The sequence below is a fragment of the Mastigoproctus giganteus genome, chromosome 1, assembly GCF_048544385.1.
Source record: "Mastigoproctus giganteus isolate SK-2022 chromosome 1, ASM4854438v1, whole genome shotgun sequence".
NCBI lineage: Eukaryota > Metazoa > Arthropoda > Arachnida > Uropygi > Thelyphonidae > Mastigoproctus > Mastigoproctus giganteus.
The window spans coordinates 1,006,878-1,026,432 of NC_143575.1; the positions used below are offsets into that span (position 1 = coordinate 1,006,878).

At 39.6% G+C, this 19,555-nt stretch overlaps 1 protein-coding gene across 4 annotated transcripts in view; it reads left to right on the forward strand.

Annotated features, from left to right (window-relative positions):
• Positions 1-19,555, forward strand: part of LOC150090482 (alpha-1-inhibitor 3-like) — a 183,827-nt gene that overhangs the window by 46,957 nt on the left and 117,315 nt on the right. For 3 of the 4 annotated variants that reach the window (XM_090371129.1, XM_090371138.1, XM_090371111.1), the window contains exon 2: positions 5,100-5,215. In XM_090371129.1, the coding sequence (XP_090227255.1) occupies positions 5,145-5,215 (71 nt within the window). In that variant the 5' untranslated portion in view covers positions 5,100-5,144. The remainder of the gene's footprint in view (positions 1-5,099; positions 5,216-19,555) is intronic. The other variant, XM_090371120.1, reaches the window with a different exon arrangement.

The following is a 19,555-nucleotide window of genomic DNA, read 5'->3' on the forward strand; positions in this document are numbered from 1 at the left end:
GTGGGGTGATCAAATTGAGGCCTTTTTAAGACCATGCTTAATTTTTCCTTCAGCCAGTGAGTGGTTGATTGTTCGAATAGTTTCATCTGTTGTTGGGGAAGTGGATGCTTTGAATCAATTCAAGAACTAAACAAATTCTTGGAGGGTATGGATGGACGAAGTGTGTAGTGTGTGTGTGTGTGTGTTTTTTTTTGGCTGAAATAAAATAAAATTTAGGAAGTAAATTAGTATATACAACTGCTACTGTCTTAAAAAAAATAGTTGTTGCCTTTTTTTGAGAAGGATTTTAATTCATAATTTGATAAATTGGGCTTAATTACTTCTTGTATCCTACTGTTTATTCTATTTTACAAGCTATTTGAATATTTTTGCTTGAATGTTCTATTATTTTTGAAAGTACGTAACGGGATGCGCAGTGTTTTTGACTATTCATATGTGGGTATATAACCAAGGTTACTAACAGTCCTACCATCGTGATACAAGCAGCGGAATTAAAGAAAAGTAATCGTCCGTTCAGTATTTTTTTCCCTCTACTGATAAAGGTAATAACAACTTTCGTGTTTCTCTTTTGTGCTAATTTTTGTGCTAATTTTCATGATGATATTCAGTGCTGGATGTGCGTAGTCTTGGGCCCTAATGCACTGGAACAGAGGACTTAAAATAATGCGCGGGAAATTCCGAACCAACAGTAATTGCAATGTTCCGCAGCCCTCAAACTTGTACCCAACTGCGCCTCGAGAAATCCGGCTATGATATTAAAAAAAGTGTAATAACATAATTGAATATTCACAATCATATGTGGGCCAGGGGTGGAGAAAGAGTTGAACACTTTAGGATCTCCATCTCCCCCTGTTGTTGGGGATCGAGCTGGCCATTCCTGTCGTTCACTGTTGGCGGATTTGCTCCAATGATTACTGGCGAACCCATTGGGACAATACTTCACTTAAAAGCCAATTGATTACTTTGAAATATTACTTCTCAGAAGACAGTGTGGACCCCATGATATGTCCACGTTCTCAAGACATTTCATGATTGGGATAAATACCTCGGAAAACGTTTCTGAATGCATTGAATTAATAAAATTTTTCCCCGATTTAAGTAGCAGAAAATCATGCTAACATACTCCAGACTGTTCGACTCAACGTTTCACTGTTCAGCTTTCCTCATATGAATGTGTAGGGTAAACCTTCAGTGTGCATGTACTGAAAGAACAGTGGCGTTACCTACATCTGTCCCGGAACGAGTTTATAGACAACAAAATAGACAACAAAAACTATGGTGGAAAGATCATAAACAGCATTTACTCATTGGCCACTCCTTTAATGTCAGCGAAGGAATGGGGCCGACTTATTACGACAGCGCCCTCGTTTGCAAATTATTTGTCTTATTTTATTTATTCATCCTTAAATATATGATTTTTTCCTCACGACACTTGTTATATTTGTCATGATTGTAGTGAAATTTTATAATACATGTTATATTATGCATTTATTTTTAAATAACATATTAAAGAATGAATCCCTCCATCTCCCTTTTTTAAGCACATTCAAGGTAGTTCACGGTTAACTAAATAGTTCGGAATCTGTGGATGGAAGTCAAAAACTTTTTTTTTCCCCCTCTCCTGTATCTTTTCCCGAACTAGCTCCCCGTGTGAACCTTGACATGGTTTTATTCCGGGAACAGTTGCTGCTCCTTTTTCCACTGGTAAAGTTCTTTCCTTGGACGCGGGCTGAAATTCATACCGACCACGCACTTCACCAAAGAAATTCTGCCATTGCCAAAGTGTGTGGAGACTGGAAAATATCGTTCACCTCTCGGTCGGTAAACCAACTTTCCTGCACAATGTAGATACTGCCTTTTAGTGAGTTTGTTCATTGTACTTGTTCGAGCGTGTTAAGGGGCAGGTCTACGGCTGCAGTGTGCTATCTACCGGATGTGCCGATCTACACTTCTAAGTTATTTAAATAGGACCGCGGCGACGTCATTTAAAAGCTAGTTTCAATCCCACAATTGATGACGCAGTACTTCTTTATTACAGTGGTAGTGTGTAAACACGCAAAGCAGGTATCGTGCAGGGTCGTTAACGTGATGAGGAAATAATGGATTTACTAAAGTAGGAAAGAAAAGGAGACAGAGCCCGGTTACAAAAACCAATGGAAAAAACTGGTAGACCTACGCATGTATATCCGGATTTATTATACACAGGTGTTCAAAGAAAGTGCATTACCTAGGAATTTCAGATTCCTTTTTTCCTACCAGCAGAACCAGTATTCTTGAGATTTGGAAAGAAATCTATTCTTTCAGGTGCCAGGGGTGGGGAAAGAGTTGAACACTTTAGGATCTCCATCTCCTCCTATTGTGGGGGGATCGAGCATATGGCCAGAAAATAACCAGTGGTGAATCCAGGAGGGGACGATTGCCTCGCCTCAGGCTGTAGATGGGATAATCCCCTTCCCCTATATCCTGAGTAAAGTGGAACAAATAAATGTTTTATGAACAAGTATTTATATTAGGTTGTTTTATGGTAACTATTCGTGTTATACAGTACATTGTATAACGACTAGTTAAATTAGAGCTAAATTCGATGGTTAATTTTTCGTTTCTGTCAATCAGATATATCACTAATGTTAAATCGTCCCCTATCTTAGAAGATCAGCCACAGAGATGAACGCAAAACAACTCTAAATCTTAAGGGTTTAAATGGTGATTACATCAATTGAGTGATTTCCTTCGACATAAAAATCCTAATTCTATTGAAGATCAAAATTCAACTATATTTTTTTATTCACAGGGTTACCCGATTTAACATAACGTCTTTAATTACATTCTTGAACTCAACAATGTTGCGTGAGCGAGGAAAGATGAACAAAATCATTCTCCGTGCAGTCATCAATTATTTGAGAAAACATGGACTAACGCCAAAGGCAATTCATGAGGACATGGTTACAGCAATGGGAGGATACCCCCTAATCTATTCCATTGTTTGCAATAATTCAAATTGAGTAGTTTGGAATAATAACCAATTTTATTAAAAATGAATACAAAATTTAATTAAAACTGTTAAATAATATGCTGGAAGTGTCCACTCTACTCATATAGACATGCGTTAATTATTTTTAGTATGTTTGCAACTATACGAAGAAAGTGTTCATCAGTGGTGCGAATTAATATTTCGCTTCATCCATAGCGTGTACGTTGCTTGCGTGGGCATTATGCCACAATATTTGTTACTGCCACCTGTATAAATAATTTTTCTCCAGTTGCGACGAAATCGTTGGCTCTGTTAGTTATATGGGCACGCCACTGTTGTGCAATAAATGGCCAACCTTGTAGTATTTCTCTGCCATTTTCGGATGGGTTATGTGCTAGATTAATAACAATGAGACAAACTAGAGGGACACTGCTGAAATTGTCAGAGGTATATGAAAAGGCCGGAAAACCTAGAATATAGAAGGGAAGAAACAACTCCTGAGAAGAAATAAGAAAGTGCAACCGTTGGGATATCCCGGAAGCGCATCGCAGTAGGAAGATGCATACGGGAAGAGGTGCAATTTCCAATAGGTCTGACAATGAAGTAATCTAATTTTTTGTGCGATCTGGCAACAATGGTGAGGTGGCGCTTCTTAGCTACGAAACTGCATGATTCAACAGTCTTGTGCAATAAGAGTCGTTTGGATTCAGCTTATTTTGCAGTAGCAATAAATAACTGTTTTATTGAAGCAGTTTTTGTGGAAAACAAAGTGCGATTAAATTGTTAGAGCAGAAGAGCAATTTTTTAGTGAAATTGGAGAACACTTCCGGTGAAACATTTATGGATATGAGATGTGTGAGAATAGGTTGTGGTAGCGGTTCAGAAATTTCGAGAAGATATCAAATCTGGCAAAACAGAGAAACTTATTTTGATCGAAGATCTGATTATCTCTTTGATTATTTCTCTTTGCTACTTTTTCAAGAGAAACAGTAGAAAAAGAAACACTAAAAATACCACAGAACAAACATAGCAAGTTAGTGCTGCAATTAGGGTTATACTTAGAAAGGTGCGATTCTGATTCCATCATATTCGAAATAAAATCATATAAATAAGAGAAAGATAAAGCAATGCTAGCCCTCACAGTGCAAAATGCACAAGGAGGTGCACGCGCACCAAAGTATGAGTGACTTGCGATCAACACCTGTGTACTCCGAAAAGAATCGTATTTCAGTCATTGATCGTATCCAGCTAAATGTCAGTGAATGTTCTGTTTATAATAACAGCAAGATATGTTGTTTTTGATGTGTCAGCGATTTAGACCATATTGCGCCATTGTCTTATAGCTGTGTAGTGTGTGTTTCAAGGGCCGAGTTGTATGTTGTACAAATCGGCCTTTGAACGATGGCTATGAACTATTAGGAGGAATTTTTATGAACTATTTCATATCTGTCCCATGATGTGAAATTGTTCATAAATTCCTCCCGTCTTAACGGGATTTGAACCCAGGTCTTTTTCGCACGGTGTGGAAGAACGATGATTAGAGGCGCTATATGCGAGGGTGAATCCTCCCCATCGCGCCATAATCTGCCTTCCGCTCCCACCTCCACTGACCCTCACCGCCTGCTAGACTGGTGCTGTCTAGCAGGCGGCGAATTGTAATGCGAATATTCGGTTTGGCGATCATGAAACCAAGTACGGGACTGTCATAAATTATGGACAATATATTATGATAAATTTCTATAATTTTAATAAATTAGAAAGGCGAAAATAACACTGGGGTTAATAAGATTCTCTTTAACAAGTCAGTTTCGAGGCAATTCATGAAAACATCTCCAACAACAAAGTTCTCGTCCAGTCTAAGTTACACATATCCCTATATTTGTTCTCGTCCAGTCTAAGTTATATAGGGGCGAGCTCCGGAGAATAGCTTCCCAGGTGATGGCTAGTTGCAAAGAGGCCAAACAACATAACACCATCCACACTACTCACAAAGAACACATTCACATATTTGCCTATTTCGCAGCTTCACAGAGTTCACATGGGATGAGTTGAACTGTAGTTCCAGGAGCTGCCGTACCTTAGAAATATATATTCATACAAACCTAATCTCCCCGTTTCCTTTTTTCAGCAGCCAAGCAAGAAACAGGAAATCCGCAGCCACCCACCAGTGGATATGTATCGGTCAGTGGCGTTCGTGGCAGTGACCTTGGTAATCGCACTGGTTCAGACAGGGATCGCCCAAAAGTAAGTATATTAAATAAATAATTATAAATCAACTGGGATTACCTTTATTTTTGATATAGGAAGCTTCTTTTCCAACTCTCCTAGGAGAGTTGGAAAAGAAACTTCCTATATTAAAAATAAAGGTAATCCCTGTTGATTTATAATATAATATAATATAGGAATTATTGAGCACTTAATAGCTCTCAATTATCTAATCTATTAAATAAATAAATAAATCTTTTTGTTCTACCAAGATACATAAGTTTACATTGGTGAGAGACAAATTCCCTTCATGGCAGTATATGCCAGGGGATTATTTTCACACACTAACAGCAGTCTGCTATCATTGCCTTATTCCATTTACCAGGGTATTGTTTTTCCACTGCCTTTATATTTTGGGAGAACTTTTCACCCTTTTCTCCACTCACCAACGTTTTGTGGAAAGAACTCAAGGTAAATATGTAGAAAATAACTGTCACACATACGTTGCAAGTTTTTATTATTATTATTTTTATTTTGAAACTAATAAAGCAGAATATCGTTAAATCTTCTAGTAGATTGGTACATAAATGACTAACTTTTCATTAATCTGAGCCCAGTTGGTAGACTCGCAGTTCGAGTCCCGTCAATGACGTGAAGAATTTTTATGGGCCTTTTTTCACAACGTGGCTGAGTTAGTCGGTCTCAAGCAAGGGTAGCATGCTTTTTTTTTTTTTTTTTGGAAACTCAAGTTTTTCATCCAGCAAACAGAAAATCGACCTCAGAACATGCAATTTACAGATAGTATACGCGGAGCAATATGGCCTTAGTCCCTGATGCTTCTAAAACCCTACTGCTACAACATTACTCTCTGGAAACTTAACCAAGCATTCACTTCTATTTTGTGAAAGAGTCGGTATGAAATTATCACGTTGCTCTCCTTTGAAAATACTAGCATGGAGTTAAAACGCTTTTCTCTCGAAATTCTGAAACGAGATACTAAGGACAGTCTCCTTCATCTATGACCTTAAACTTTTTCATTAGTCCCGTTATTATATGTAGGCGTGGCAGATGCACATTGATAATGTGCTCAAAGCACGGTACATCCTCACTGTGAGTGATAAGACGAATAATTTAAATCAAGCAGATTCGGATATTATGTTGCGGCTTTGTTTTTAGTGCTGTGTCGTGTAATACTAAACACACAAAACGGCAGTAAGATTTGTGATCTCTTCATTCGCACCCTACTATTAACCAAAGCTAGTGATTTTCATCTTCCAATTAGTCTATTGTGTCACATTTCGAGTATACGGATGGCTGGCATGATGTGGGGCACAGGATACGACTTGGTCCTCATTTCTAATACTATACTGAATTAAGCACAATACAATTTCTTCTGAAAGTCAGTGTTTCTGATTTCATGGCGTAAAATCTACACAAGCTCAAAAGTTATTTAATTAACAATTTGCGTATATTAAAGATAAATTAACAATTAAAATGCGTACAGCCCTTCTTTTATTGCACTGGTGTGAAAAATTTAAGGACAAGTCAGGTTTTTACCTATAGCTTCTTATAGGAGTGGCCTGGATATGGGAAAAGCATACGAAAGGAACCTCGTGAGGTACAGAAATGAAGGAAACAACACCGACACAACAACGGAAACAAAACGGTACAGAGGGACTTTATGCAACATAGCACTGGCTGCCATGATACAGATGCGTCACTGCCATCATCTTTGGCAGTGATGCACCTGTATCATGGCAGCCAGTGCTATGTTGCTAAACGGAAGAGGTGATCCACAATAGGAGATATGGCTACCCCTAATGTCGATGCAGGTTTTGCACCGCCTGTCCAAACTTAGAACAATGTTGTTAAGTTCTTGCGGTAACATCGTCCATTCCTCTGTCAGCGCCATCTTAAGCTGGTGAACATTTTCTGGTGAGTGTGGACGTGCCGCTAGGCGTCTCCCCAGAGCGTCCTATATGTGTTCGATGGGATTTAGATTGGTAGAACGGGCAGGCCAATCCATACGAACAATATTCTCGCTTTCCAAAAGCATATCAACAGCTGCAGTGCGATAGGATGTAGCGTTATCATCCATAAATACGAATTCGGGGCCAATGGCACCTCGGAACAGACGCACATGGGGAAGGACTACCTCAGTACAATAGCGCCTTCCAGTATCTGGAGTTGTGTACATCCATCCAAGATAACGCCTCCCCAGACGAGAACACCCTGACCACCATATCGATCCCTTTCAGTGATGTCTGCGGGGTGATACCGTGTGCTAACCTCTCGCCAGATTAGCTGACGTCCAGAATCGTAGCTGAGACTGAATCTACTCTTATCAGTACAGAGTACCTTAAGTAAAGATTTTGTGATTGTAACCTTCAGAAATAGTGTTGGTCCTTAAGTTTTGCACACCAGTGTACTAGAAAAGACAACACGTGATTCAATTTAACTGGATGAATTGAATTTTGAAAAAATGAATGGGGGAAGGGGATAGGAAGAAAAGACCATGATTTCTGGTAATCCCACCAGCTAGGGAATAAAACCATGCATTTTCTATAGCCAGCATATACAAGCGCAGTCGCAAATTAGCTCCCAGGGAAAATTTCTGCACTTTTTTTTTTTTATAGGCCTTTTTCTACAATAAGTCTGGATCCGGTTGGAAGCAGTTTCGATTTGCAAATATGGTTCAGGTGCACGAATATCGCTTGTATTGAAATGCTTTGGCATTCATATTACCTCGATGAGCCTACGTTCATCGGTAATAACTTACGTTCAGAAATCAATGAAAACTGAGTAGTCTTTTCATCCAGATGGACTGAAAGATTGACGGCATCTGTAAGAAGGAATTATTCTCATAACTGCTCCTTTTAAAATCATAACATTTCACGAGCTTACAAACAATTAGGTTTATAAAACGCCTGTCTTCGGGATTAAATAACTGAGTTAAGGAAGATGTTATTTTGTCACCTTTAGCTATCATTTTAATTCTAATATCTTTAATATTAGAATTTGGCAGCCCAGCCTACAATTTTAGCTACAATGTATTAAATGACGCATATGAAAGCATAAAGCAGAGTGGTAAAGCACTAGCTTAAAGAGGATTCTATTTTTATTGACAGAAACAACTTTTTATATAACTTTATTTAACATATCTAAATAAATAAATAAATTTCACGATAATTTTAATAAATTTCACGATAATCTAAATAAATTTCACGATAGGAGGGAGTATATGATGAGAGCCCTGTCAATCAATTCGGCCCTGGAAAGATTGTGCAGGGCTCAAGGGGTAGAATTTTTTTCAGCCTGGTCTGTACTTGTTAACAGGAGAGACTGCTTCTACAGGGATGGGATACACTTAAATAGAAAGGGTGCAAGAATGTTTGCTGATGCTATCGAGGCAATGTTAGGTGGGTCGGAAAACTGCTAGATTGGGGGGATACAAGGACTAATAGATTAACAGTAGCCACTGGCAGAGGTGAAAGTGATTCTTGCACTGCTTCTATTGGAATGAGCCGCAGCCTGGAAAATAAGATGCAGGATATTTCAGAGACTGCTGGGAATCATTGGGGTACAAGTAAACACATGGGTTGTGTTAGGGTAGCTAAGAAAAAGAACAGGTGCATGTATACTTGTGTGTACACCAATGCTAGGAGTTTAGTAAATAAATTTGATGAATTTGAGGTATTGCTCAAAACATCAAAGGCAGATATTGTGGGGATTTCAGAGACGTGGTGTCACACAGATATAAGAAATGCAGAACTGGAATTTGGGGAGTACAATGTCTACAGAAAGGATAGACAGGATAGGAAGGGAGGAGGGGTTATGCTATTAGTTAAAAAACACATAAAATCCAAGGAAGTGAAGCCAGTCGACATCGCTGGACAGTGCAGTGTCGAGTCAGTTTGGTGTGACATAAGCATTGGGAGATCAAAATTGAGAGTAGGAGTGTGCTATAGGCCTAATGACTCTGATGAGTATAATAAGAAACTGTTCGGAGAAATAGAGTGGGCCAGTAAATCAGAGAGTCTTATAATGGGGGATTTTAATTTCCCAGATATTGACTGGAATTTGGGGGCTGGTCACTCACACAGTAGCAAGGCTTTTGTGGATTTATTGGATGATTGTTTTCTACATCAGCATGTTCGGGAGGCAACTAGAGGGAGTAATACTCTTGATTTGATTATCAGTAGTGATTCTTCATGCATTAAGAATCTGCAGATAAATGAACCACTTGGTGGCAGTGATCACAGTGTGCTGAAGTGGGAGTTACTCAAAGAGGTAACTACCATTAGGGGTAAAGGGAAGGGGTATTGCTTTCGTAAAGGCGACTACAATGGACTGAGACAGTATTTAAATTCTATACAGTGGGATCAACTGATGATATTGCCAACAGCAAATTCAAAATGGGAAGCATTCAAAGAACTTATTGTGGAAGCTACTAGGCTTTACATACCAACTAAGAAATATTGTTCAAGGTTTAGGCCTAAATGGTTGTCAGATGAACTAATGAGGCATATGGCAGAGAAGAAAAATGCATGGGATACATACAAATTAACACGTGACACGGATGCCTATGATAGATACAAGTTGATCTGTAACCAAGTTACAAAGGAGGTTAGGCAGGCGAAGGCAGATTACGAGAGATCCTTGGCAAGGGATGCGAAGAAAAACAGCAAAGAGTTCTTTACTTATGTAAACTCTAGAAGGAAGGGGATGAATCAGATTGGTCCACTTGAGATCGATGGGTCAACTGTTGATGACCCTGCTCGGGTAGCTAACAAACTAAATGAATATTTTGCATCGACATTCACACATGAGGAGTTATTCAGCGAGGGGAATGCCAGAGGTGTATTCAACTCTAGCAGTAAGCTAGAGAATCTTGTAATAACTGAGAGCAAAGTGGAGGAGAAATTGTTGAAGATAAACACAAGAAAGGCACCTGGGGTGGATGGGATCTATCCAGTTATATTAAAGGAGGCAGCAAAGGAGGTAAGCAAACCCTTAGCCATAATTATGAGAGCTTCCTTGGACTCAGGGGAGGTACCCATTGACTGGAGATGTGCAAATGTGACCCCAATTCACAAAGGGGGATCAAAGGCTGACACAAGTAATTATAGACCTGTGAGTTTAACTTCTGTTCCCGGAAAATTAATGGAGGCACTGGTGAAAGAAGCACTGCAGGATCATCTAGACAAGACTTCAGTTATAGCTAGGACACAGCATGGTTTTGTTAAGGGGAAGTCTTGCCTGACCAATTTGATTGGATACTATGATGCAGTCACAAAAGAACTGGATGCAGGGAATAACTTTGATATTATATACTTGGATCTTAGAAAGGCTTTTGATACGTTGCACATGGAAGACTGCTGCACAAATTGGAGCAGTGTGGCATTGGAGGCAAGTTGCTGCTATGGATAAAGGGGTGGTTGAGGGGGAGAAGACAGAGAGTGGTAATCAATGGACACTGCTCATCGTGGACTAATGTTATTAGTGGAGTCCCTCAGGGTTCAGTATTGGGGCCTTTATTGTTTTCTGTATTTATAAATGATATTGATGATGGTATATCAGGCTTAATGTCCAAGTTTGCAGACGATACGAAGGTTGGCAGGGTTGTCAAGGACACTACTGACACTATGCTGCTGCAACAGGATTTGGAAAGGTTGAGCAGATGGGCTTCGAGGTGGCAAATGAAGTTTAACATTGACAAATGTAAAGTACTACATATGGGAAACAGCAACCCCAGAGCAACGTATCAACTCTGTGGTACTACACTGACAGTGGTAGAGAATGAAAGGGACCTGGGGGTGGTGGTGCAGGCAGATATGAAGTTCTCTGAGCAGTGCAGACGAGCTGCAAGAGTAGCTCATGGTGTATTGTCAATGATATATAGGAATTTTTCTAGCAGGGATAAGGAGGTGATTATTCCCTTGTATAAGGCAATGGTCAGGCCACACCTAGAGTACTGTATACAGGCCTGGAGGCCTCATTTCAGGAAGGATGTAGAGCTGCTGGAACGAGTACAGAGAAGGGCAACTAGATTGGTGAATGGGACAAAGGGGTTCTCTTACGAAGAAAGGCTTAAGTTTTGCAAATTACAGTGTCTGGAAACTAGGCACCAGCGGGGTGATCTGATAGAGGTGTACAAAGCCTTGAATGGTTTGAGCATGCTCAATGCTGATGGGATTCTTCCTCTAGCTCAGAAAAATCACCTGAGAGGGCATAAATTCAAATTGAGGAAAGACAGATGTAGGATAGATGTGCGGAAATTTGCCTTTAGCCAGCGGGTGGTTGGTGGGTGGAACAGACTTCCATCCCTTGTCGTGGAAGTTGATAGCCTAAATAAGTTTAAGGCTCAGCTGGACAGGTATTTCGAACGAACAGAGGGGTGAAGTGGAAGTGGTTATTTTTATTTATTTATGTTACTTTTTTTTTTTTTTTTTTTTTTTTTTTTTTTGGCTGATGCTGCATAAGCTTGCTTTCTTGCATCAAATGCCTCTACTAATGCTAATGCTAATGCTAAATATCATCTTAAACCACCATCTATTAGAAGACAAATACATGGACTTATAAAAGGTGGCTACTGCTTAAGTGGCTAAATGATTGCTTTCTTTCTGAGTGTTAAATAAACTTTGGATTAATAAATATTGCTTATTCATATCTAAATATCAAAAATGTAAACAATATTTTTAACATAAATCACATTGAACGGAAGAATTTTTCCATAAACTACTTTTTCATTAGTAATCATCTGATTCGGATCCCTTTATTAGCGTTGCTTTCAACATCATTTGAAGGTGTTGATGAATGGCTTCAATTTAGATGGAACTAAAAACATTAAGAACATTACACGTTTAAGAATATTTCTCAGGTGAAAACACATTAACTAATTTTTATTTTAACACGATTTTATGTGCATATTTAAATGGTTTTAATTATATCAAGATTATTGTATTTCATTCTTATTTCTATTGTTCCATGTATTTGTTTCTGTATAAGAACTTCATGAATCGGGATTGCCTGTGTAAATAAATAAAAATATGTACAAAAAGAGGTTCGAATTTGGGGGTAAGTGACTGATAATATGATTAATGATTGCGTCAAAATGACGCAATCATTAATCAGTGGCCGTACCGGAGTATAAGCAGAACTTTGTTTATTTGAAATGTAATTTTCGGTCCTCACCTTTAGGGAATCTGGTGAATGCCAATAGAAAAATTAATGGATGCTTTTCCGCTGTTACTCTCCACACAGTATGGACAACTACATTTCATTCTGGGGTTCAATGCCTGGTGGTCAGAGTCCCACCCATTTCAAATACGATCATTTAATTTTGTTTCCATGGCGCGCAGTACGAAAAAGACGTAGACTTAATTTGTTGCAGTCAACTGCCTCCTGTCCGACGTCAATCATGCTTGCCTTAAGCAACGCTAAAATGCTTTCCATAGCCGAAATGGGAAGTTCGTTTCCTGCGATGCAGGGAAGCCAGTGTTCGTCGCAGTTGAGGAGACATTCGCTTTGTCAATGAGTGGAATTTCGTTTCGGCTGTTACGAAAGTTATCTGACTCGAACGTAACGGGAGTCTCTCTCCGTGACTGCTTGCCTACACTCAATCTGACTCCATCGTGTTGTGTTGCACCACCGGATGGCGTGCGAGAACTGCGTGCAAGTAGGGACGGAGAGTCACAAGTTTGTTGCGAGTTCCGTGGCGAAAACAACGTAAAAGCATCCGCATAACGGCAGCAAACACGTTCGGGAATGTCCATAAAGATCATTTAGCAGGTATACAGCCCCCTCCTTTCCCCCACGCACACCCTCGTGTAATTACATCCCTCCTAATAGGTCTCATTTTCTACACTTTTTGGTTGCCAATTCCACGGTGGACTTCATGGGCGTGCGTTAGACGGAGGGGATTACTTCGCATTACCTGACGCTGCTTGTTGACAACATGATTCACTAAAGAATGTATGCTGTACTAAGTTCTATAGACTTTATTTTATTAAGCGAAAGAAAGTTGTAGACGATTAAAAGTGGTTCGTTCCTGGGGTTACAGAATACGTTAAGTATTCTGTAATTCTGAATATTCTGTTAAGTATTCTAAACGCGCACTGTCAGTGCGCGTTCAGAAAGGATGGCTGACTTGAGTGTTCAAAGATTAGTGTCATTCGACTCTGGCTAATAGATAAAAAAAAGCCCGGAAAACATTCGTGAACAGAAGCAATAATATCGAAAATAGGAGTTGACGTGAAAGGTTCTCATCTGGAGTGGATGATCAAGCGTTAATTGCTTTCAAGCGACAGATCAATTAATGCCAGACCACATCTGAATATCGTTTTGAGAATCGACTACACCCAGCAATGTATTATGTTTATTACTATCAAGGATATTTACAAGATGACAATGCAATCATCCACCGTGAAATGCGTGAACGAGTAGGGGAAGACTTCAGTTATCTATCCTGGTCAGCGGAAACAATCGAACTTCAATTCCACTGAGCATCTGTGGGATGAACCAGAAAGGCGTTTTCGTTGGCAAAATCCTCCGCCACCATCACTTGAGCAAACTTAGAACGATTTTGTTACACGAATGGTGCAGACTTCTTCGCGTCACTTTTCAACACCTTGCTGACTTCGTTCCACGTCGTGCCGTAGCGGTTATTTGGACTAGCGGCGGTCCAGTATGTTGTTACCCGATCTTCCTAATAAAGAGACCATGACGTGTAAATTATTGGAATAAATTACCTCACATCGAGGCCGAGATAAGAAATTTAGCAAAGTGGAATTGGATGGTCACTAATAGTGAACATCTAATCTGTTTTTGGAGGAACGTTGGGGGGGGGATGCATACTGTCAGCTTTCTGCGTCATTTAAGCATTCTAATAAGATGCTACCTGGCTGAAACTCAGAACTTGCATAAGGATATGCTGTTGCAGAATCCCCCCCCCCCCCATTTTCTCTTCAACAGTCGTTTCAGGTAGTGTTATTTGGAAGCAAACACCGGTTGACTGCTACTGGACCAAATGTTGAAGTTTGAATCCCGTCACCTGCGAAAATTTGCTACGCCTAAATACAAGATGACAATGCAATCATCTATCGCTGGATGGATGATTGCATCAGCTTGCGGTTTAAGTGCTTTCCGCGCTTCCAACCTGTCCGATGTAAATGTCTACCGACGCATTCTGTCATCTAAAAATGCCTCAAGTTTTCATTCGCTATTCATGGAGAGAAGTAGTAAAGCAAGTTTTAACAGATTAGGATTCATTAAAAGGATTTAAAAAAAAAAAATTTGTAAACTTCATTAGGGTACAGCAAAAATTCTGTACACTTCATTAGTTTTCCCATTATTGGGATCTGTTTGCTGTAGCTGAAGCACCACTGGATATTGTTTGTTGCAATCCTCTTGTTCCTACTCTGATTGGATGAATAAATGTTTTTAGAAATATTCTCAGTCTGCGCATATGAAGTAATTGTTTTTAATTTTCTCGTTTTCTTTTGTTCTAAGTTTTACTAAATATATAAATAATGCATTAATAATTTTACTTATATTAATTACAGATGAAACGCAAAGTACGTTGTTTGTCTTTAAGTTGTTATTGAAATTCAGGAGGAAATGAATAAAATGCATTACAAAAATGTTAACCGCATACTACGATATGAAGTATATGTTGCTGTTTATATTATTAAATCACAGAAGATTCTTGAAGTATGTTACGTCTCGGTTTTTATTAAAAATCGAGGAGGAAATTAGTAAAGTACTACAAAATGTTGCGTGAATAATTCGTTGAGGTATGTGCAACAGAAATTATTTTTATATATTATAAAAATAATTTCTGTTGCACATAGCGGAACCGGGTACGATCACAGAGGACCAGCTTTGAACTGGCTCTGGTAAGATCAGTTTGTCTATTAATCACTTTCTAAAGTTCGATGATTGAAGAATGTTATCGTTCTGAAGAATCAAGTGTACATCTTCAACTAAGAAATAGAGAATTTATTGTAATCAATAGCATAGCTAAAGAAAAAATATATTTCGCTGGATGTGTTGAGCAGGAATGAAAGTGAACAAGGTTAAGGACAGAGTGGTTTGATCTTACCGTTCAACCATGTAAGTAACTGCCGACCGGGCTAGAGGGGTAGGTAAAGTGCCTGCGTGGCAATCCAAAGGTCGCGGGTTCGATTCCCGCCTCGGGCTGGATATCACGATGGTGCCGAACCAACCGGTTGGTTGGATATCCCGGCCACGATATACGAAGGAAGCAAGAAAAAACTGGTTCCTTCGTGTATTGATCACATCATACGAAATAAATAAAATTTAAATAACTTATGTACGTGTCAGTGCTTTTTAAGGATTGAATGAAGTTGAGATTATTGCTAGTTTAAGGATACCACATGGATATGCTGAAATGAGAATGGTTTCAAAGGCATATCTTCCCTTTGGAATGTATTTCAAAAAGATTTCAAAATCTTTTTGAAAATATAATCGAATAGAGTCAATAAGCTGCGAAGATGAGCAAAGCTGATAACGCAGCATAAATGCTGCGACGAAGTTCACTGTTCGTGGGAGTGAGTTCTCGGGGAAAGCGGGTAAATTTACAAAAATAACCTCCATGGAGCGTTATTTTAAATTCTAAATGATTATTATGGACGACTTGGAAGAGGGGTAATTGCGTAAATGAGAGGTTATTTCTACCTGGACACGGCTAGAGTACAATGAAGTGCACCATTAACATAGTGAAGTATGCTTGAGGAAGGCCATGAGTGCGCTGGTGCTCCTTGGCCATCCTCGCCAAGGAACAACGTTATTGTAATTAAAAGGTGAAGGGGTAGGGAATAGGTATTCAACGTTCACCTCGTCAATCCCGGAAATCCGGGAGGGTGTCGCAAGTGGACGTGCGTGCACGGAGTCCAAGCAGCTGCATATGCTAGTGTCACGGAGCACCTCAGTAGTCACGAAGTCGTTTTTCACCCTGCCAAAACACTTTCCTTTTGCTCCATCCAAGGACTTTGTCATGCGTAGGAGACCTTGCTGACAATGAATGAATGACGTTCACTGACTCGTGCCTCTTGACGCATAAGGTCTGTAAGGCTCCATCCCCGTCATCCTCAATGAACAATGGAAGAAAAGAAACGTATGTCAGTTTCGCAATGTGGAAGCCAATTCCCAAAGGCTGACGCACAGCTGGTCCCGAGAAAGGCACAATTCCACACATGTGGAAGAACGAAGCGGTTCCGACCCGTGAATTTGAGAGTCCTGGGTCTACGGACAGCGTCAATCATTGCCAGCCACAAAAAGCCATTAGTGGATGTATTATAGGACGTGTAAATCGCGCAGTTTACAAACAGGAAACAACGCCTCGCAGCCGTGAAATTTATTTTATTTTTTCAGTTATTGACCAATCTCCCTAAACCACCCCCTGGAATATACTTTTTCTTTTCTCTCTTTCTATCTAACGTCATGTTCGTTGCATTAAAATCAATTAAATAACAGATTAGCAGTCAGATAGCCACATGACGCTGATGTTGGTTAAGTTTGGGCAAAACTAATGCAAACATGATAAGGTATCCATAGGATACACAGCGATAACAGTTGGGTAAGAAGTGTTTCTTTTGTGTCGCTAATCACGGCAATGTTTTCGCTGAAGATAATTTTTGCTGTGGAAAACAATCCATAATGGCCCAAACAGCTCGCTTCTGACAGATCGCAGCAGACTGAGGTGTGACACCATAATGCCACCCGAGTACAAATTACTTTGTCACCGTTATCCGCAACAGCAGATGTAGTCAGCGGATGTTTGCTTAGCCATTACAGCTGTCAAGAGGTTTCTTGCAAGTCAAAATAATGCGAATTACTACTTCAAGGAAGGGAATTAGCCCGATCTCCTATCGGTCACGGAACAACAGTTCATCGAAAGCAAACGTGGCCTAAACAAAGTCAGGAAAGTTTTGGAGGGAAGCATTGAGTAGTAAAACCATCAAATCCGGCAACTTCCAAATTTCCGGATTTGGTGGCAGAAATTCCAAAGCAGTGACCAGATCCTGTCTTGTAATTCCTTGGATTTCGGGAGAAATCCTACGAGAAAGTATAAGGATAGTAAAGTATTATCTTACTAGCGCTGTCATTCTCAAATGCAGCAATACCAGAGAGCAGCAGTGAATATTATTAACTCATGAAGTTAGTTAGCTGATAGTTACCATATATTGTACATACAGTACTTGTATGTTCCAGGAAAAATGCAAAAAAAAAAATAATCTTTTGAAAATAAGTCTTCGGCATCATATTTATTTTTTCAATAAAGCTTTTGATACTGTTCCACAAAATGACTGTTGTACAGATTGGAGTAGCGTGGCATTCAAGGAAAGTTACTGCTGTGGATAAAGGAATGGTTGAGTAGGAGAAGACAGTTTCTTGGATTAATGCTATTAGTTGAATTCTTCAGGATTTAATGCTAGGCCCTATACCAGGGGTGACGGACCTTTTTTAAGGGCGTGGCAAAACTGGCTTAAATCTTTTAAAACATTATCCGCGCGGCCCCTCTGAATTTTTCGCGTGCCCCTTGGAAGACGATATTCAGGACATTTAATCACACAATTTTGTCACAATGTCGTCAGTACGTCTCACCATACAACTTCAAACAAATCACTGCATGAATACAGCTATTTACTGAATGGTGTGATGTCACCACATGTCTGGCAGAGAGAACGAGCGTGCGTAGGTCACGATTCAAGGTGGATTCCTGGAGTGATGTTTCGAAGTTTGAAAATTTTTTTTTTTGGGAAGCTCTGAATTCCGCGTGCCCAACAAATTTATATCATGCGTGCCATAGGTTCGCCACCCCTGCCCTATACTGTTTTCAATATTAGTTAACAATGCTGATGAAAGTATATCAAGCTTATTGTCTAAGTTTGCCAATTATATACAAAGGTTGGTAACGTGGTTATTGACAGGAATCAAAACGTAATACTGCAGCAAGACCAAAAAAAAAAAAAAAAAAATTAGGTAGATGGCTGAGAAGCGGAAATTCTGCGTTTAACAATGATAAACGGATGGTAGTACATATGGACAGCAGTAATTCCAGAATAACATACCAGCTGGGCAGTATCACACTCAAGGAAGTGGAGAACGAAAAAAGATATGAGAGTAATTGTACATTTGGGTGTGAATTCTTTGACGAGTATAGATGGACTGTTTGGACGGCTCATGAGGTTCTGTCAATGATATATAGGAGTTTTGCCGGTAGGTACAATGAGGTGATTTATACCGTTGTATAAGGCAATTGTTACACTGCATCTTGAATACTGCAAACAAATCTAAAAGAGACAGTTTTGAGAAAGATGTGGATCTGTTGGAATGGGTGCAGAGAAGATCAAGTCAGGACAAATTCCACACAATCGTTATGAAGAAACAGTTCCATTCTGGAAATTCCAACGCCCGGAAACCAGGCATCTGTGAGGAGACCTTATTTGAAGTGTTAAGGCTTCAGATGAATTGGGGTAACTTAATAACGATGCTATTCTAAACTGTTCATGAAACAAACTTAAATTGAAAAAAGAATGGTTTTAAAATAGATGTGCGAAAATTTGTTTTTAGCGCGTGTGTGTAATTGTTGCCCTCGTGGGTAACACAGTTTGTAGAATTGCCGTCCTGTTCGAATACCGTCGAAGAAGTGAGGAGATTTTATAGGAATTTTTCACAATGTGGCTGGGTTAGTCGGTCTCAAGTGAAGGTGGCCTGATTTTTCGACCACAGAACATACAACTTGCACACATATGGTGCAATATGGTCTTAGTCACTGATGCGCTTAAAACCTTATATTAAAAGAAAATGGAAAGCTGTCCTTTGGGATAACTGGTTTCGGTACATCGTCTACAAGTCTGACGGTCGTTCTCTACGTTGCGGCAGCACGTCGGGTGATAGTCCATACCTGTATCATTAGGACAACACTTCACACATGAGCATCAAAAATTGGGATTGGCCAGCCCAGAGTCCTGACTTCGATCATGAATTGGATCGTCGAGTGCGCGTGAGGAAGGACTGCCCATAAACAAATTAACTGGTCGCTACTTGGATGGTGGAGAGTATCCCACGGATACTATACAGGCTGTCATAAAGGCTGGAGATTTAACCAAACATTATCCTGAGAATGCTATTTTTAGACATGCAAGTCATTGTGTGTGTGTGTGTGTGTGTGTGTGTGTGTGTGTGTGTGTGTGTGTGTGTGTGTGTGTGTGTGTGTGTGTTAGAATAACAAATGGAAACAAGAAGGCAGAAAAATGAAACAAAAAAGAGGAAAAGGCAGCAAATGCATAAACCTATGCACTGTATGGACAATAAAGTGAAAGAAAAAAAATGAGGGAGATAGTGATAGAAGCG